This window comes from Bufo bufo, chromosome 8, assembly GCF_905171765.1.
Source record: "Bufo bufo chromosome 8, aBufBuf1.1, whole genome shotgun sequence".
NCBI lineage: Eukaryota > Metazoa > Chordata > Amphibia > Anura > Bufonidae > Bufo > Bufo bufo.
Window position 1 is genome coordinate 190,685,967 of NC_053396.1, and position 18,547 is coordinate 190,704,513.

An 18,547-nucleotide genomic window follows, 5' to 3' on the forward strand; every position below is an offset into this window, starting at 1 on the left:
ACGGATCCGTCTGCATTATTACTTAGAAAATTTTCTAAGTCAGAAAGTAGCCTGAGCGGATCCGTTCAGACTTTACATTGAAAGTCAATGGGGAACGGATCCGCTTGAAGATTGAGCCATATGGTGTCATCTTCAAGCAGATCCGTCCCCATTGACTTACATTGTAAGTGTGGACGGATCCGCTCGCCTCCGCACGGCCAGGCGGACACCCGAACGCTGCAAGCAGCGCTCAGGTGTCCGCTCACTGAGCGGAGGCTGAACGCTGGCAGGCGGATGCATTCTGAGCGGATCCGCCTCCACTGAGAATGCATTGGGGCCAGACGGATGCGTTCGGGGCCGCTCGTGAGCCCCTTCAAACGGAGCGCACGAGCGGACACCCGAACGCTAGTGTGAAAGTAGGATTTTTAACCCCTGTATCTTAAAAATGTCTAAACATTTTAATAAAGACCAATTGAAAAAAAAAATTTGTAGCTCAAAATGAGTAAAATGCGAACATAAAAAAATTGCCCTGAAAGTGTACATGCCTTTAAGCACAGAAGTTTGTACCTGTTAAGATTTAATTAACATAAAGGTGTTAAACTACAGTATGTTTATAAAGGTTCCCTTTGTCTAATGTTACATTGTTCCTAAAAACCGAGAACCATTGTGCAAAAGTAGGAGATATCCAGAATGATAAAATATCCAAGTAAACATACATATCACTGAAGTGAAAGCAGTGGATCATGAATGTCAAGGTTATTTGTCATCCGGGTACAGTTCTAGGTTGTGCAAAGGTTGCATTCGTACCGATATGATAAATGGCACATAGCAGGTGTGTGGCCCTGCTACACGGGGGCCCAGGAACAGCAAAATACACCTATGCTTTTCATGAATGTTAAAATAGGTTCTTACAAGCATGAGCTGTCGATACTTTGTTGCTGATCACTTGACCTTCTTTTGTTCTTTACCACTTCCCAAAAATCACCCATTAGTTCTTCTAGTTCAGTGTTCAGACGAAACACCTCTGGATATTGATTCACCCAGAACCTGGAGGTAAAGGAAGACTGAGATTAATAGGTCTATCCACCATAACAGAGGGTTACCGAACAAAGCCATATTTAAAATAAATTCTAGTTATTAAAGGTGTTGTTCAGGATTAGGCTAGGTTCATAGTAGAGTTTGAGAGCTCCTGCAGGCTGTCCCGGCAGAGAACAGCCGGGGCTCTCTGGATCTGACATTGCCGGAAGCTCCCTAATTACCCGCCGGCTCTATTAACTATAATGGAGACTGGTGGAAATCCGGCTGCAACCCGGCAAATATGGTGAGAATCGTCTGGACAAATACAACTGTGCAGTCCTACCGATTCTCGGCATATTTGCCATGTTGCAGCCAGATCTCCATTGGTCTCTATTATAGTTAATAAGGCAGCTTCCGCAATGCCAGATCCAGAGAGCTCAGGGCTGTTTCTTGCCGGAACAGCCTACAGGAACTCTAAGACTCTACTGTGAAACTAGCCTTAGAAAAACATGGCCTCTTTCTTCTAGAAACAGGGCCACATCTGTCCCCAGGTTTTGTCCGGTATGCAGCTCAGCTCCACTGAAAAAGGGGTTTATCAGCAATACACCAGACACAACCTGTGGACGGGTGTGGTCTTGTTTTTGGAAGAAATCGGCCACATTTTCTAACTCTGGACGTCCCTCTTCATTTTCAGAAACTTCTGACCTGTCATAGTGACAAGTCAGCAGCCTTGATCAGTGGAGGTCCAGGTGAGACCCCAGCTGAACTCTGTGTCCCTTTATTACCATTTGGCACGGGTCTCCTAACAAGCAATGTACATAGATTTTCTATGAATCCATACACTGCTTGCTCCAATCTCTAAGTAGAGTCTAACAGAAACGAGGGGACAAGGCACTCCACTGAGCACTTACATCCACCCTGACCAGCATCCGGACCACCCACAGATCAAACCTGTCACCAATGCAACCTAAAATACTGTAGTTTTCACATTGCCACTTCCTGTTCAATAGACATTACTTTTCAGCAGTCATTTCATTATCATCACAAGATATTAGGTCATTGCAGCTAAGCTTCACTTCTTGCAGCAGTTGCATCTTACAGGCATTGTCTAGTTCAGGAAACCCATTTTCAAATACCCTGTTAGTGCATTGTGTGTTAAAGGGGTTGACCGAGTTCAGGGCTGAACGCGGATATCAGCTGTTCTTTATTCTTTTACTCTATATGAATGGTACCCCGCCTCCAAATCAGCCTAGGGCAGCGCTATAGACCGCCCATCTGTGCTGGTGACGTCACCGGGCTCACTGCTAGATGGAAGCCACCGCCTAGCATAGTGATGTGAAGGCCTGTACGTTACCGGCGGTAAACAAACAGACCTTGTGCAGCGCAAGGCAAGGGGGAGCATCGGAGCAAGGAAATGCTCCGGTGCTCCACTCATATAGAGTAAAAGACTAAAGAACAGCTGATATCTGGGTTCAGACCTGAACCTGGACAACCCCTTTTATTAACGGGGGGTCCTCATTAAAGACCTTCCTTAACTAACCAGGTCAGCTAAAAGAGCATGGATGGTCTATTGATTTCAACGAGCACCATGTAATGCTTCAATTCCCTGGTGGTGGTGGTGCTGCAGGAGAATTTTAGACTTACATCCCAATTGCAGGGACAGTCTGTAATCAGCTTATTTTTGGAGCACCGGTCTAATAAAAAAAAGGATTGTTAAAGGGGTTGTGCCACGAAAAATATTCTATATTTTTAAAACCAGCACCTGGATCTGATTACTTTTCTCTTTGCAGGTAATTAAAAATGTAGTAAAACAACTGAGCTATTCAATAAAATATATCTGTATAGCGCCACCTGCTGTTTGTTCTTTTCCTTATTCCTTGTCCTCCTCACTAAGGTGGTCGCACATGCTCAGTTGTCACCAGCCTTATCTTCTGTTAGAAGCTGTGGCAGCTACAGGGCAGGTGCTGCAGCAGAAAGGAAATGTGGACACACTCCCCGAGCTGCCATCCTGAAATAAATCTAGCAGAGCAACTGGAGCAATGAATGTGAAGATCTCTGGATCCATGTGAGGTCCAGGGCTGGTTCTAGCTTTGTTAGAAAGAGATTGTCGTGTACTATATGATGTCTGATTTTCATTTTTACATCACTTGTGGCATAACCTCTTTAAGATCTGACAACCCCTTTGAACATTTGAGACTTTGTTATACTAGAGCAGGGATGGCCAACCTGAGGCTCTCCAGCTGTTGCAAAACTACAACTCCCAGCATGCCCAGACTGCCTACAGCTATCATCCTACAGCAGGGCATGGTGGGAGTTGTAGTTTTACAACAGCTGGAGAGCCGCAGGTTGGTCATCCCTTCACTAGAGTTTATAAGAATGTATAACCAAGACAGTACACATATGGATGGGCAGAACGGTCTTGGAGAAGGAGGTGCCTACCATGGCATAGAGATGCAATCTGAAGAGGTAAGTTCTGGGACAAGACAGGCAGAGAAGACAAATAAGATTTACCTGAGGAAATGGCAGATCTGCATTCTTCGGTGGTTTTGAGCAGCTTCCCTGTAAGTAGTTGGTGGTTAAGGACCCAAACAAACGCACTGAGATATCGAGAGTGACAACAAAGCCCTAAACATCTTGCACCATATAAAAAAAAACAGGTAAGGATATAGTTGAAGAAGCTTCCGTGCAAATTCGGCAGATGGCACCACCCAGCTATGCATGACGAGGATCATATGAATGGTGTCTTCGTTCCTCCAGATCTTTCCGTCCATATCTTGTCAAACCAAGTTAAACAAGGAACATTCATGACGACAACACAATCACCATTGTCCATTCTGCCTCATAGTATACATTGGGCCTTACAGAGGACTTGTCAGCAGGATCAACCTTAGGAAACCAGGCCTACTACCTAGTAGGGTTGATCTTGCTGATTAAAACAATACATTTATCTCCAAAATCCGTTAGGTTTGTATAATCAATATGCTAATTAGAGATTCAACGCACTGGGGAACAAGCCCTGGTCGCCCCTTAGTGTATCTCAGCTCCTCCACTTTCCTACATTTGCCATGCACCCATTCCCTGACTTAACAGGGCCGAGCATCATCATTGTCCTCTGTACATGTGCTGTAGATCCTTCGGGTTTCCCCGTTCCAGAGATGATTGCTGCGCATGCGCCACAGGATTACAGGGCCAGGCAAGAGGACAAGGATGATGCCTGGCTCTGTCAGTCATAGGAAGAGGGTATGGCTAGTGTAGGAAAGGTAAGAAGCTGAGGGCCTGCTCCTTGGAGCACCGAAGCCCTAATTAGCATATTGATTAAAACTTACTAACGGTGTAACGGTTTTTGACGATAAAAGTATTGCTTTAATCACCAGGATTAACCCTACCAGGCAGTAGGCCTGCTTTAATATGGTTGAGCCTACTGATAGGTCCTCTTTGAAGGGAATTTTTTTGTTTTCCTTTTTTATCCATACAGAAGAAAAAAAAAAACGAAAATCCTGAAGTTTTAACACTGAACACTGATAGTTCCTGTTCAGTTGACCTCACTTTTCAACAGTCATCTCATTATCATCACAGGAAGGATTACAATCACGGGTAACATCTATACTTATAGATACCAAAAAATCACTATGTTTACAATAGGTGATGTTCACACTCCCCCTTCCTGTACAATGACCTCGTAACAGGTCACACAGCAGGCCGGCAACACTATCCCATAGAAGCCAATGACTCATCGCCACACTGCAGCAGCTGTAAATCAAATCTTCAAATGCTCTTAACAGCAACTCAGGTCTCGCTATAATCATGTACAGAAAAAACGGATAAAAAAATATATTTATTAGTATCTAGTTTTAATTAGTAAAAATAATATCAGGGATATAGTCCTTTTCAGCTGGCCATGTGAGACATTTATTGGGGGATCCAGACAGTTTGTGGCCTACCATAGACATTAGATTGCATCTGCTATGGACAACTTTCCGCTATGACGTACCGCTTGAAAAGGAGGTGTGATCGTTCAAGTCGGCACCAGATTGGCTGAAAAGAAGGGCACAACCAACCTGGGTACCATAATTTTACATTCAGCGCCTGTGAACGCGCAGAGGGAGGGAGTGACGCAGGGAGGGGAGGAACAACCAACCTGGGTACCGTAATTTTACTTTCAGCGGCTGTGATAGCGCGCGGAGGGAGGGTGGGTACTGTCGATTTACGGGCCACCGCGCATACGCGAACCAGATTGCATTTTGAACGCTTACATCCAGCGCCTGTGAACGCGCGGAGGGAGGGAGGGTACTGTCGATTTACCGGCCAGTGCTCGTTCACAGGCACTGGATGTAAGCGTTAAAAATGCAATCTGGTTCGCGCATGTACAGTGGCCCGTAAATCGATGGTTTCCACCCTCCCTCCGCGCGCATTCACAGGCGCTGAAAGTAAAATTACGGTACCCAGGTTGGTTGTCCGCAGGCGCCAACACGCCTTCTTTTCAGCCAATCTGGTGCCAACTTCAACGATCACACCTCCTTTTCAAGCTGTACTTCATAGCGAAAGTGACGAGATACATAGCGGAAGTGACGAGGGTACCAGATTTTAACAGGTACCATAATTTAAAGGAACACCTGCATTAGGCTTTAGAGTGAGGAGGCATGTCTCTCAGTAATCCAATCTGATTGGCTGGCAGGGAGCTGCTGGCTACAGCAAGGTTGTATGTGACCTGAGGGAATGCTGTTTTGGCCTCAGAGAACTGGCAGGGGAGCCATCTTGAGAAGATCCTCATAATGTAGGATTCAAAACAGCCGTAACTAAGGGGGAAACTCAAGGAAAACAGTGGTAAGTGAAGAAACTAAAGATTGCTTTATGCATAATGCTGCTGCAGCAGTAACATATGCTAAAATAGATTTTTTTAAATGAAAATATGACAGTTATCCTTTAAAGAGCCAACATAATACCACCATATTCTGCTAAATATTACTGGGTGCTCTTAGTTTACTGCTAAGATACTGCCTAGTTTGCTATATTCTATAAAGGTTCATGGACTCATTTATATATTCTTGGGAAATTCAGTTGAACAGACTCAGGGGTTGGCCCATCTCAGACATTGATGGCATATTGTAAGATAGGTGGAGCTCCCACCTCTGTGACCGGCTCCTATCTCCAGAACGGGTCCCCCCCAAAACCTGTTTTTCAGAAGTCTCAATGCGGTGAATGGGGAGCACACCAGGCATGCACGCCCACCTCTCCATTTACCGCACTTGGCTATTTTTGGAACTCCCATAACAGTAAACAGAGGGTGGCTGCGCTTGCGTGGAGCACTCTCCTTCACTTCAGGGGTCCCGTTCTCAAGATAGGAGCAGGTCCCAGAACTAGGACCCACACCTCTCTGACATTGATGGCATATCCTAGCAATATGTCATCACAGTCTGAGATGGGAATACCCCTAAGGTGGAAGATGTGCTGCCTGTAAATCTTTCAGGTGACCTGACCTGGCTTCTCAAAGTTAGACCATCCCTGGTGAGGTGAGTTTGAAGCTATTTACCAAATGACTGTATGCATTTCTCTAGCAGTTCTTCCAGGCTGCAGCTCTTTCCCAGTTGCTCCAGTGTGACATATCCAAGAGCCTTGTTAATCTCGGCAGGGCTTGGACAAGTCATCCTTCTCCTCCTCCGACTATGACTAGGCCGACCCTTAGCAGGGAGGATGACTCCATTACTGTTAATAGTTTGACTTGTAGACTCCAGGCGAGATTTTCTGGGAAAAAACAAAACAAAAACATAACCTTAATTTTTGTAATTGTCAAGAACTTGGATGAACTGGCCTTTAAGTCTACATGTGAAACAAGTCTGAATTTCTCCAGGTAGCCCTCTTTTGGATTTGTGTGGCGGATGTGGCCAACATCACTCTCTGATCTCTGCCCCTATCACAACTTCTTCTCTGGCCACCCCTTCTTCTCTGGTGACCAATAACCTGATCGACAAGGTTCCTAGATGTCTGTCAAGTGTAAAGGTGGGATTTTCATTTGCTAAAAATCGGATTGACTTCACTTATTGACTCCTGTCTGGCCTAGCCTGACCAATTTTGATTAAATTATGCCAAATTTCTGCATTTCACCCCTCGATGTACAATCTCCAAACTATCAGCTGTTGCCATCTTCCCAGATGCAACCTGAGAATTACTGATGCAATGTCTACCCCTGTGAGAAGCGCTATAAGTTAAAAACTGCACATTCCCATAGACTCCAACCAAGGTATAAACTAAAGCTAAAGTGACACAATAGGTTTACATCGTGTCCTGATGCCAGCCCGTGACAACCTGGATTGCTCCCCTGCACCTCTAATAAAAATATTTCAGTAGGGAACTGCTATTTGAAGGATTTGCCCAGTTTAGAGGGTACTCTTTTGAAGATTCTTATCTCTTGTTCTGAGTGGAGAGCAATTATGAAGAACATCCCTCGATCTGGAGGACCTGACCTGTCCCACATTACACACACAACCCACTGATTGAATGGACACTTTGTAATGCTTAATTTTCCCTGTGGGGGCACTGCAAAGAAATTGAACATTTACTGCCAGGCTTCCCCAAAGATTAGAGCCGATCGCTGGAGGTCCCAGCAGGAGGACACTTTGTGATCAGCTAATTGTAAAAGGACCCTTCTAACAAGGATTGCCTAAAGTGGAGAACCCCTTTAAGCACTCACCATTGATCATACATCAACTGAAAGAAAAGGTTCATCTGGATTCAGATATATTTAAAATTACAAAAATTTGGGACAAATTTACCTTGATTTTCCAACCATCTTGCCCTACTACTAATGAGAAGATTTGGCTACCATAGGTTAGTCGGTACATTTGCTAAAGTCGTAACATGCAGCCTCTGGGCCTCAAGGCAAAATCTGGGTCGCAGTCTACAATTTGTGGCAAAGGGCCTCAGGCACCAGAGTCCAGGTGGAACTGTAATCTATGCACCCGCTCTATGGCACCCCTGGCAATTGCTTAGAGGTAAAGATGTATATATATTCTTAAACAGCAAGCTATAGTACATGTATGTTCATAACATGATCTGGACAGAAGAATCTCTCTTTAACATGGGATTTCCATCTACAAAAATTTCAGGCATGCCAATAAGGTACGTTATAGATAACAGTGTACCACCATGGATGTCCATAATTAGAAGGTCTCATCCTCTGCACGTATAGAAGAGAGGTGCTCATTTTGGGCAGCAGTCTGATGCTCCTTGGGGGGAGGGGGGGGGGACTAATCACCCAAAGTGCCCAAGGATTTGTTGGAAATTGCGGTCATTTTGTGGTTTTTGTCATGAATGCTGAAACGCCTGCAACAACACTATGATGTGCAGTAGTCCCTGAATATACAAATGTGTGCAAGACCCGTAAATGTAGAAACTAACCTTTGGACATATGGTCACGTGTCCATATGTGTGCAGGTCCTGAAGCCAAATGACAACGCTGCAAGGATGGTTGTACCTAAAATGTATGGGCTCCAAGAAGAATTCAGCCCCATTCTCAAATGATCCTCTGAACCCATGTTCACTACCCGAAAAACCCTTACTCTAAACCCTAACAAAAACAGGAGACCACATATAACCCCTTTTAAAATGTCCCACAGCCCCTGAAAATGCAGCACTACTTTTTTCCACCATCTGTCTCTGCATTATACCTCCTTATGGGACCTTATCTTCCTGAGAACCCATACACTGTAGGCCCTGCAAGGATCCAATAATCAGAATAGGTCTGGGGTGTGTGTAATAGTTTAGGTGGAATGTGGATATGCATTTAGGTTGTATGGTCTTGGGTCTGAATTTATTTAGGCGTCTGGGTCTGTATTTAAGAAGGTCTGGTCTGAGGCCTGTATTTATCTAGGGGGTCTGCCTGGGGGGGCCTGCATTTATTTAGGGGATCTATTTCGTGGTCTGTATTTAGTCTATTTAGTTTGAGAGACTAGTTGGAGGTCTGTCATGGGGGGTCTGTATTTGTTTAGGGGCATCTGGAGAATAGGAGAGTAAATAGTGGGATTTCAGTCTGTATTTGTTAATCGGGTTTGGTCTGAATATATTGGTGTTGCTATAGAGGATGGTTGCAGAAGTGAGGAGCCAAATATGTCTCGCCAGTTGTCATGGTGGTCTGGGTCAGATGAAGAATATGAGAAAATCAAACGTTTACAATCAGAGGAGACGTTACTTGCGAGTCACTGGACTTATAGAAGAGCTGACACCTATCTTGCCATGTCGGTTATAGTAAATCCTTGTTTTCACAAAAACCCTGTGCCTTCTGGGTTTAACAGACAACTGGATGTTCTATTACCCTTGTCAAGACGATGACACCCTACACATTTTGATACTTTCAGCAATGATTGGCCACTGTTAGTATGTAGAGACATGGCTCTTTTGACAAGCGGAATGGTAACAGCCAGTTGTCAATGTTAGCTAAGAAAGGTAAAGATGTGGCAAAGGATGGCAAGCCAAGTGTGGGGAACAGCCCAGGACCTATGGTCATCTTCCATGGGGTATACTTGACAATGCAACATATTCATGACTACCTATCCTCTATCAACGGGACCCACATTCTCAGGATCAGTCAGATCAATGGTTGTAACAAAACAGATTATACATTAATGGTACATCTTATCAATATGGCAAAAAAACAAAAAAGGCCCGTCAATGACACACATTGGACAAAGCTGCTACAACTGAAATACGTCAGACAGGACCACCAAAGTATTGCCTTAACGGATTCAGGTCCTGACATAGTAACAGGACTAGCTCCATACAACTGGTCTCAGGAGGTCTAGCAGTAGACAATCTCATCATAACCTGAAAGCAGAGTAGATCTTTTACTACTAGACTCTATCACAGCAGGCTCCAGGAGATCCAGCAATAGACAGTCCTATCAGAACCTGACATTTGTAGGTTGAGCCCTCATGTTTTTCTTCTCTGGGCCAACGGTATCTTAGGCTATGTTCACATCTGCATCGGAGGCTCCGTTAGTGGGCTTTGTTGCAGATTATGTTAAAAAAATTGTGCAGTATATTGTGGCATTTTTAGTCAATGGGGTTCATCAGGCGCCGTTTGTTTACGTCATTTGACAGAACCAGTGCTTCAGTTATTTTCGCTGTTCTGCTACAACGGACAATCCTTAACTTTTGCCCACACTTTCGCACCATTCCTAACTTTCTTCTTCCATAATTCCCACTCCCAGCTACTGGCTGGTTCTAACAATAGCTATGGCATCCCACCCTTCTCTTACAGAATCCGTCACCTAGCACAATATACTGTGCACCGTAAAAAAGCAGAAATCAGACTAAATCAGGAACTGATGTCTCATAGTCAGTCGGGGCTGGTGGACTTCTCACTATACATCCAAACCTACAAATATGTACAACTAAACAAGAAGCCAAAATATCTCAGTTACCAAGGTGCGTGATCTCCTTGAGGAACCAGGAGCCAGAGCTCACAACTCCTGGTGTCTCACCACCAATAGAAGCTGAGCCTCACCTTTTGCTGTCCTTGCGATTCATGTTGCAGGGAGGTTGCAAGGAAGAACGATGGGGCCACTCCTTGGGGTCTGCTAAGCGCGTTTGCTTAGAGTTCCTGGGCTTCAGACCCCCCGTGTCATTACACAGAAGGTATGGGACAATGTATGACAGGGGAGTGTCTTTTCAGTAAGGCAGTGTGACAAAGAGGAACTGTGTAACTGTGTCAATGCTAGCGAGGCGAGGATTCAACGAGCTTTCATACCAAGATGAACCATAGGCTTTACGAAACAACACATCTCACTAAAGGGTTTAACCCTTTCCATGACAGCTCATTCTTCTGCAGATCTAGACAAGATCTAGACAAGCTTCTCCAGCTGTTGTACTTTCATCATCATTGGTTAGGCACGTCATGGTTCCAGTCCATTGTTTTCATGGTCTTCATATGTGGTCCCAGTATGATTTGTGCATAGGCATCCCGTTCTCTCTCTTCTACTTTTGATTCGTCTTCTTTCGATTTTAACTTACGCAAAGCAGCACCCAATAACTCTCTGTAGTGATATAGTTGGAGGATTGGCACTGCAGTCCATGGTGCGAATTGTAGGGTATTCTTACACTAGTGGTTTGAAGCCAAGCCGTAAGTTTAACCCCTTAAAGGGAATCTGTGACCAATATTTGGCCCATAAAAGTAAGGCAATGGTGCTGATGTGCACTTAGACATGGTTTAATACATACCTTTGGTATTGGTATACAAACCGGATTCCAAAAAAGTTGGGACACTAAACAAATTGTGAATAAAAACTGAATCCAATGATGTGGAGATGGCAAATGTCTATATTTTATTTGTAATAGAATGTAGATCAAACGTTTAATCCGAGTAAATGTTTTATTTTAAAGGAAAAATACGTTGATTCCAATTTTCACGGTGTCAACAAATCCCAAAAAAGTTGGGACAAGTAGCAATAAGAGGCTGGAAAAAGTAAATTTGAGCATAACGAAGAGCTGGAAGACCAATTAACACTAATTAGGTCAATTGGCAACATGATTGGGTATAAAAAGAGCTTCTCAGAGTGGCAGTGTCTCTCAGAAGCCAAGATGGGTAGAGGATCACCAATTCCCACAATGTTGCACAGAAAGATAGTGGAGCAATATCAGAAAGGTGTTACCCAGCGAAAAATTGCAAAGACTTTGCATCTATCATCCTCAACTGTGCATAACATCATCCGAAGATTCAGAGAATCTGGAACAATCTCTGTGCGTAAGGGTCAAGGCCGTAAAACCATACTAGATGCCCGTGATCTCCGGGCCCTTAAACGACACTGCACCACAAACAGGAATGCTACTGTAAAGGAAATCACAGAATGGGCTCAGGAATACTTCCAGAAACCATTGTCAGTGAACACAATCCACCGTGCCATCCGCCGTTGCCAGCTGAAACTCTACAGTGCAAAGAAGAAGCCATTTCTAAGCAAGATCCACAAGCTCAGGCGTTTTCACTGGGCCTGGGATCATTTAAAATGGAGTGTGGCAAAATGGAAGACTGTTCTGTGGTCAGACGAGTCATGATTCGAAGTTCTTTTTGGAAATCTGGGACGCCATGTCATCCGGACCAAAGAGGACAAGGACAACCCAAGTTGTTATCAACGCTCAGTTCAGAAGCCTGCATCTCTGATGGTATGGGGTTGCATGAGTGCGTGTGGCATGGGCAGCTTGCATGTCTGGAAAGGCACCATCAATGCAGAAAAATATATTCAGGTTCTAGAACAACATATGCTCTCATCCAGACGTCATCTCTTTCAGGGAAGACCCTGCATTTTTCAACAAGATAATGCCAGACCACATTCTGCATCAATCACAACATCATGGCTGCGTAGGAGAAGGATCCGAGTACTGAAATGGCCAGTCTGCAGTCCAGATCTTTCACCTATAGAGAACATTTGGCGCATCATAAAGAGGAAGGTGCAACAAAGAAGGCCCAAGACGATTGAACAGTTAGAGGCCTGTATTAGACAAGAATGGGAGAGCATTCCTATTTCTAAACTTGAGAAACTGGTCTCCTCGGTCCCCAGACGTCTGTTGAGTGTTGTAAGAAGAAGGGGAGATGCCACACAGTGGTGAAAATGGCCTTGTCCCAACTTTTTGGGGATTTGTTGACACCATGAAATTCTGATTCAACATATTTTTCCCTTAAAATGGTACATTTTCTCAGTTTAAACTTTTGTTCTGTGATTTATGTTCTATTCTGAATAAAATATTAGAAGTTGGCACCTCCACATCATTGCATTCAGTTTTTATTCACGATTTGTATAGTGTCCCAACTTTTTTGGAATCCGGTTTGTACTTTTGTGCATTTGCTCTTGCCAGAAAATGATGTTTGTTCTATTAGCACAAAGTGCCCAGCAGGGTGTTTCCAAACTTCCAAAGAGCCCAAGCCTCAGGGAGCCCATACCTCCTACTCAATGAGCCCAAGCCCGCCTATTCAGAGAGCCCAGTACCTCCCTTGTGTGATCCTAATTCCCTCCGATGTCCCTTCCATGCCTGTGAGGTCGCCTCTCCGCTCTCTGCGTGGGCCTGTGCACCACAGTGTATATACAGTATATACCGGTATACAGTTGAAACCAGAAGTTTACATACACTATATATGCATGTTTTTCTTAATATCTGACATGAAATCAGAATAAACCTTTCCTGTTTTTGGTCAATTAGGATTACCATAATTATTACTATTTTCCAAATGCCAGAATAATGAGAGAGAGAATGTTTTAAGGCATTTTTATTACTTTCTGCAATGTTAAAAGTTTACATACACTAAGATTACTATGCCTTTAAACAATTCTGGACTGCCCATATGATGATGTCATGCGTTTGGAAGCTTCTGTTAGGTTTGTTGGAAACATCTGAGTTAATTAGAGACACACCTGTGGATGTATTTAAATGCACACCTGAAACACACTGCTTATTTGTGTAGCATCATGGGAAAGTCTAAAGAAATCAGCCAAGATATCACGAAGAGAATTGTGGACTTGCACAAGTCTGGCTCAACCTTGGGTGCAATTTCAAGATACCTGAAGGTGCCTCGTTCATCTGTACAAACAATTATATGCAAGATGGAATGTCCGGCCATCATACCGTTCAGGAAGGAGACGGCTTCTATGTCCCAGAAATGAAAGTGCTTTGGTCCGACATGTGCATATCAACCCAAGAACAAAAGCAAAAGACCTTGTGAAGATGATGGCAGAAGCTGGTAAGATTGAATATCCACAGTGAAACGAGGACTGTATCAACATGGGCTGAAAGGCCACTCTGCCAGGAAGAAGCCATTACTCCAAAAGAAACATAAAAAAAGACAGATACATTTTTTCAAATGCGCACAGGAACAAAGACCTACATTTCTGGAGACATGTCCTGTGGTCTGACGAAACGAAAATTTTACTTTTTGGCCATAATGACCAAAATTTACGTTTGGAGAAAAAAGGGAGAAGCTTGGAAGCCTAAGAACACCATCCCAACTGTGAAACACGGGGGTGGCAGCATCATGTTGAGGGGTTGTTTTGCTGCAGGAGGGATTGGTGCACTTCACAGAATAGATGGCATCGTGAGGAAAGAAGATTATGTGGAAATACTGAAGCAACATCTCAAGACATCAGCCAGGAAGTTGGGCGGAAAGGGGTCTTCCAAATGGACAATGACCTGAAGCATTCTGCCCAACTGGTTACAAAGTGGCTTAAGGATAGCAAAGTCAGTGTTTTGGAGCGGCCATCACAAAGCCCTGATCTCAATCCTATTGAAAATTTATCGGCAAAGCTGAAAAGGCAGGGGCGAGCAAGGTGACCAACAAACATGGCTCAGTTACACCAGTTTTGTCAGGAGGAATGGGCCCAAAATTCCGACCAACTATTGTGAGAAGCTTGTGGAAGGATATCCAAAACGTTTGACCAAAGTCATACAGTTTAAGGGCAATGGTTCCAAATATTATTGAAATGTATGTAAACGTTTGACTTTGCAGAAACTAATAAAAATGCCTTAAAGGGACTCTGTCACCACTTTCTAACCCCCCCTTTTCAAAGTATTGTTATCTGCATGGCGCCCCTGTGATTATAAATGTGTTGTTAGAAGTTAAATTCGCCGTCTCCTTTTGATAAAAAGAGCTTTTATCTAACCTGTCAATCTTCTTGATAAGGTGCCCAGGGCGTTTCTTTTCGTCTCAATCTGCCGCCCGCCGCCGCCACCGTTGGTGCCCAGCTCCTCCCCTCATGCTTTCAGCGCCGCCTGAATGTAATCAAATACGCCTCCGGCTCTCTCTGTGCCCCCTCCTCCTTTTCAAAGATCCCGCGCGTGCGCACAGGGCTGTGCCTGATGCGCCCGTGCGGACATTTACAATCAGCCTCATTGAGCGAAGTGCGCATGCGCGCACTTCGCTCAACCTCCTCATCAGACGAGCACTGCAGCAGGCTGCAGTGCTCGTCTGATGAGGAGGTTGAGCGAAGTGCGCGCATGCGCACTTCGCTCAATGAGGCTGATTGTAAATGTCCGCACGGGCGCATCAGGCACAGCCCTGTGCGCACGCGCGGGATCTTTGAAAAGGAGGAGGGGGCACAGAGAGAGCCGGAGGCGTATTTGATTACATTCAGGCGGCGCTGAAAGCATGAGGGGAGGAGCTGGGCACCAACGGTGGCGGCGGCGGGCGGCAGATTGAGACGAAAAGAAACGCCCTGGGCACCTTATCAAGAAGATTGACAGGTTAGATAAAAGCTCTTTTTATCAAAAGGAGACGGCGAATTTAACTTCTAACAACACATTTATAATCACAGGGGCGCCATGCAGATAACAATACTTTGAAAAGGGGGGGTTAGAAAGTGGTGACAGAGTCCCTTTAAAACATTCTCTCTCTCTCATTATTCTGGCATTTGGCAAATAATAATAATTATGGTAATCCTAATTGACCAAAAACAGGAAAGCTTTATTCTGATTTCATGTCAGATATTGAGAAAAACATGCATATCTATCTATCTATCCATCCATTTATCCATCCATTTCTCTCTATTTTTACGTTTTTTTTGCCATTATTCCATCTATATCTTAGCAAAAATCCGCAATATCACATTGACATGTGAACAGACCCTAATGAGGAATTTCACAAGAAACAAAGCAGAAGATTGAACGGAGAGAACTAACTCGGAGCTCCTTTAAGGCCTCTTTCACACTTGCGTTGTTGGGATCCGGCATGCACTTCCGTTGCCGGAGGTGCCTGCCGGATCCGGAAAAACGCAAGTGTACTGAAAGCATTTGAAGACGGAACCGTCTTCCAAATGCTTTCAGTGTTACTATGGCACCCAGGACGCTATTAAAGTCCTGGTTGCCATAGTAGTAGTGGGGAGCGGGGGAGCGGTATACTTACAGTCCGTGCGGCTCCCGGGGCGCTCCAGAATGACGTCAGAGCGCCCCATGCGCATGGATGACGTGATCACATGGATCACGTGATCCATGCGCTTGGGGCGCCCTGACGTCACTCTGGAGCGCCCGGGGAGCCGCACGGACGGTAAGTACACTGCTCCCCCGCTCCCCACTACACTTACCATGGCTGTCAGGACTTTAGCGTCCCGGCAGCCATGGTAACCACTCAGAAAAAGCTAAATGTCGGCTCCGGCAATGCGCCGAAACGACGTTTAGCTTAAGGCCGGATCCGGATCAATGCCTTCCAATGGGCATTAATTCCGGATCCGGCCTTGCGGCAAGTGTTCCGGATTTTTGGCCGGAGCAAAAAGCGCAGCATGCTGCGGTATTTTCTCCGGCCAACAAACGTTCCGTACCGGAACTGAAGACATCCTGATGCATCCTGAACGGATTACTCTCCATTCAGAATGCATTAGGATAATCCTGATCAGGATTCTTCCGGCATAGAGCCCCGACGACGGAACTCTATGCCGGAAGAAAAGAACGCAGGTGTGAAAGAGCCCTTAACTAGAAAACAACATTAGGTGGTGTTCTCATCTCATTCTGTGTACGTGCTGGACACGTAGCTCCTGGTGTATATTACAAACCAGCCATGACTCAGCGGAGACCTTCCTTGGGGTTTAATGTGTGGAAGTATCTTTTGTATAGGGTAGCTCAGCAGATGGCACTTTCCTATTTGGTGGGCTATAGACATAAAGCACGCGGTTTACCACCATGACTGATGGCCTTATATTTATGGCAGGTGGCCCAGACCATAGTAGATTACGGCGCGGGCTTTAGGTGGCTGTCCAAATGATGGGATAGTCATCTTCTGACTCCCCTCATCACTCAATAAGCACTGTATATAGGATAGTGACGGCGGCGCAACTTCTACTCATTCTGGTGATCATGTGACTGGTCACATAATTGCCGGGATTCTGGTTTGAGGGGGCTGGTCTAGGTTGACCCACCACAGCCCTAGCGGAGACAGCTGTCACAGGAACAGGGAAGGGTATAGGGCAGGGATTGGCGATCTCCATTCCAGCTGTTGTGAAACTACAACTCCCAGCATGCATATTTGGTTGCCTGCTCTCAGAACTCCCATATAAGTATACAAAGCATGCTGGGTGTTGTAGTGCCAGAAGTTGCTTACCCCTGTCGTAAGAAATAATAATAAAGTCCCCAATGGTCTTTTCGGACGCAACGAATAACTCACCCCAACAAAATGGTCCCTGCGTGAATCACTCTCGTACTGCTAGCCAAGACGCGATTTCCCGACACTAGGCATGTAATATATCAAAGTGTGCAGTGGACAATGAGGAAATAAAAAGTCTATTTTAGGCCTCATGCAAACGACCGTATGTTGTTTCCGCGTCCGTTCCGCCGATTTTAGGTTTCGGATGCAGACCCATTCATTTCTATGGAGCCGTGTAAAATGCGGATAGTCCACCGTTTGTTATCCGCGTCCGTGGTTCCAGTCCGTCAAAAAAATATAACCTGCCCTATTCTTGTCCGCGAAAAAATAGTTAACGGACCCATCCAAGTAAATTTTTCCGATTTTTTACATTCATTTTCATGGCAACCTGTCTGCCAGAACTGAGCCAAATAAAATAAAATAAAAAAATTATAATACAGGAAGGAAGTTCAAGGTCACAGGTTATCAGATAGCTGATTGCTAGGCACCTGTGGCAAAAGTGGGGTGTTTTGTTTGCCAGAGGATTTTCAGTGTTCATGCCCAGCGATGGCCAGTGAACACATGCGGGCTGCCATCTTGACTCATCCGTCCGGCGATACACAGGTAAGCCCTTGCCTGTGCCGCGAGCCGGTCTGAAACAAATGCGGTCACCGGGAGCAGGCAGTTCCGAGAACAGCCCGATGAAGGCCCCCGGCGGCTGTTCTCAGAACTGCCTGCTCCCGGTGACCGCATTTGATTTCAGACCGGCTCGCGGCACAGGCAAGGGCTTACCTGTCCATCGCCGGACTTGTGAGTCAAGATGGCAGCCCGCATGTGTTCGTTGGCGAACTGGCCATCACTGTTCATGCCAAAATGCCTCGCTGGAACGTGGAAAAATTAATTACCCTGGTCCAGGAGAGGCCCGAATTATGGGACAGCAGGATCAATTTATACCAGGACCGAGTACGGAAGGAGGTGGCATGTGAGAAAGTTGCCCGTTCCATGAGGTGGTCCGAATGGCAAAAAAGCTGATGGCAGAGGCCGGGCCGATTTAGGTGAGTGCCAGCAATGTCGTTGTACTGTCCTGGGCCTGTGTTGTCACTAATGAACTAGCTATTAATTCCATGATGTCATTATAAACTGTATGTTTTGGGGGCCTGCTTAATTTTGTATAGGCCTATATATGGTTTTCGGAACAATTGTGCAATTTATACCATACTCCTGCATTTTGGTGCATTTTAAATGCCTGTCCCTACCTTTGCTACAGCAAACAGTAGTAATGGAGAACATGCATGTGCACGTTTTATTTGGTGACACATGTGTCCCTGTTGTAATTGAGCATACAATAGTTGTCACTTGTCCCATATTTGAAAAAGTATTATTATCCAAATGCATAGCACGACTAATCCCTGGCTTCCTGAACGCATTGTATATTAGTACACCCACACCTGCACTACTGGACCATGTG

The 18,547-nt window shown here is 45.1% G+C and overlaps 2 protein-coding genes across 2 annotated transcripts in view; one reads left to right on the forward strand and one right to left on the reverse strand.

Moving 5' to 3' along the window:
* The window catches only part of RASGRP4 (RAS guanyl releasing protein 4), a 51,057-nt gene extending 40,422 nt beyond the window's left edge, over nucleotides 1–10,635 (reverse strand). Inside the window, exons 1-5 of the mRNA XM_040404892.1 lie at nucleotides 10,495–10,635; nucleotides 6,527–6,738; nucleotides 3,664–3,769; nucleotides 3,508–3,561; nucleotides 892–1,026 (exon numbers count right to left, since the gene is read on the reverse strand). Of these exons, the coding sequence (XP_040260826.1) occupies nucleotides 892–1,026; nucleotides 3,508–3,561; nucleotides 3,664–3,769; nucleotides 6,527–6,738; nucleotides 10,495–10,517 (530 nt within the window). The 5' untranslated portion in view covers nucleotides 10,518–10,635. The remainder of the gene's footprint in view (nucleotides 1–891; nucleotides 1,027–3,507; nucleotides 3,562–3,663; nucleotides 3,770–6,526; nucleotides 6,739–10,494) is intronic.
* LOC120978134 (rho GTPase-activating protein 11A-like) overlaps nucleotides 10,342–18,547 on the forward strand; it is a 43,963-nt gene continuing 35,757 nt past the window's right edge. Inside the window, exon 1 of the mRNA XM_040406362.1 lies at nucleotides 10,342–10,415. The gene's annotated coding sequence lies outside the window, so the exon portion shown is untranslated. The remainder of the gene's footprint in view (nucleotides 10,416–18,547) is intronic.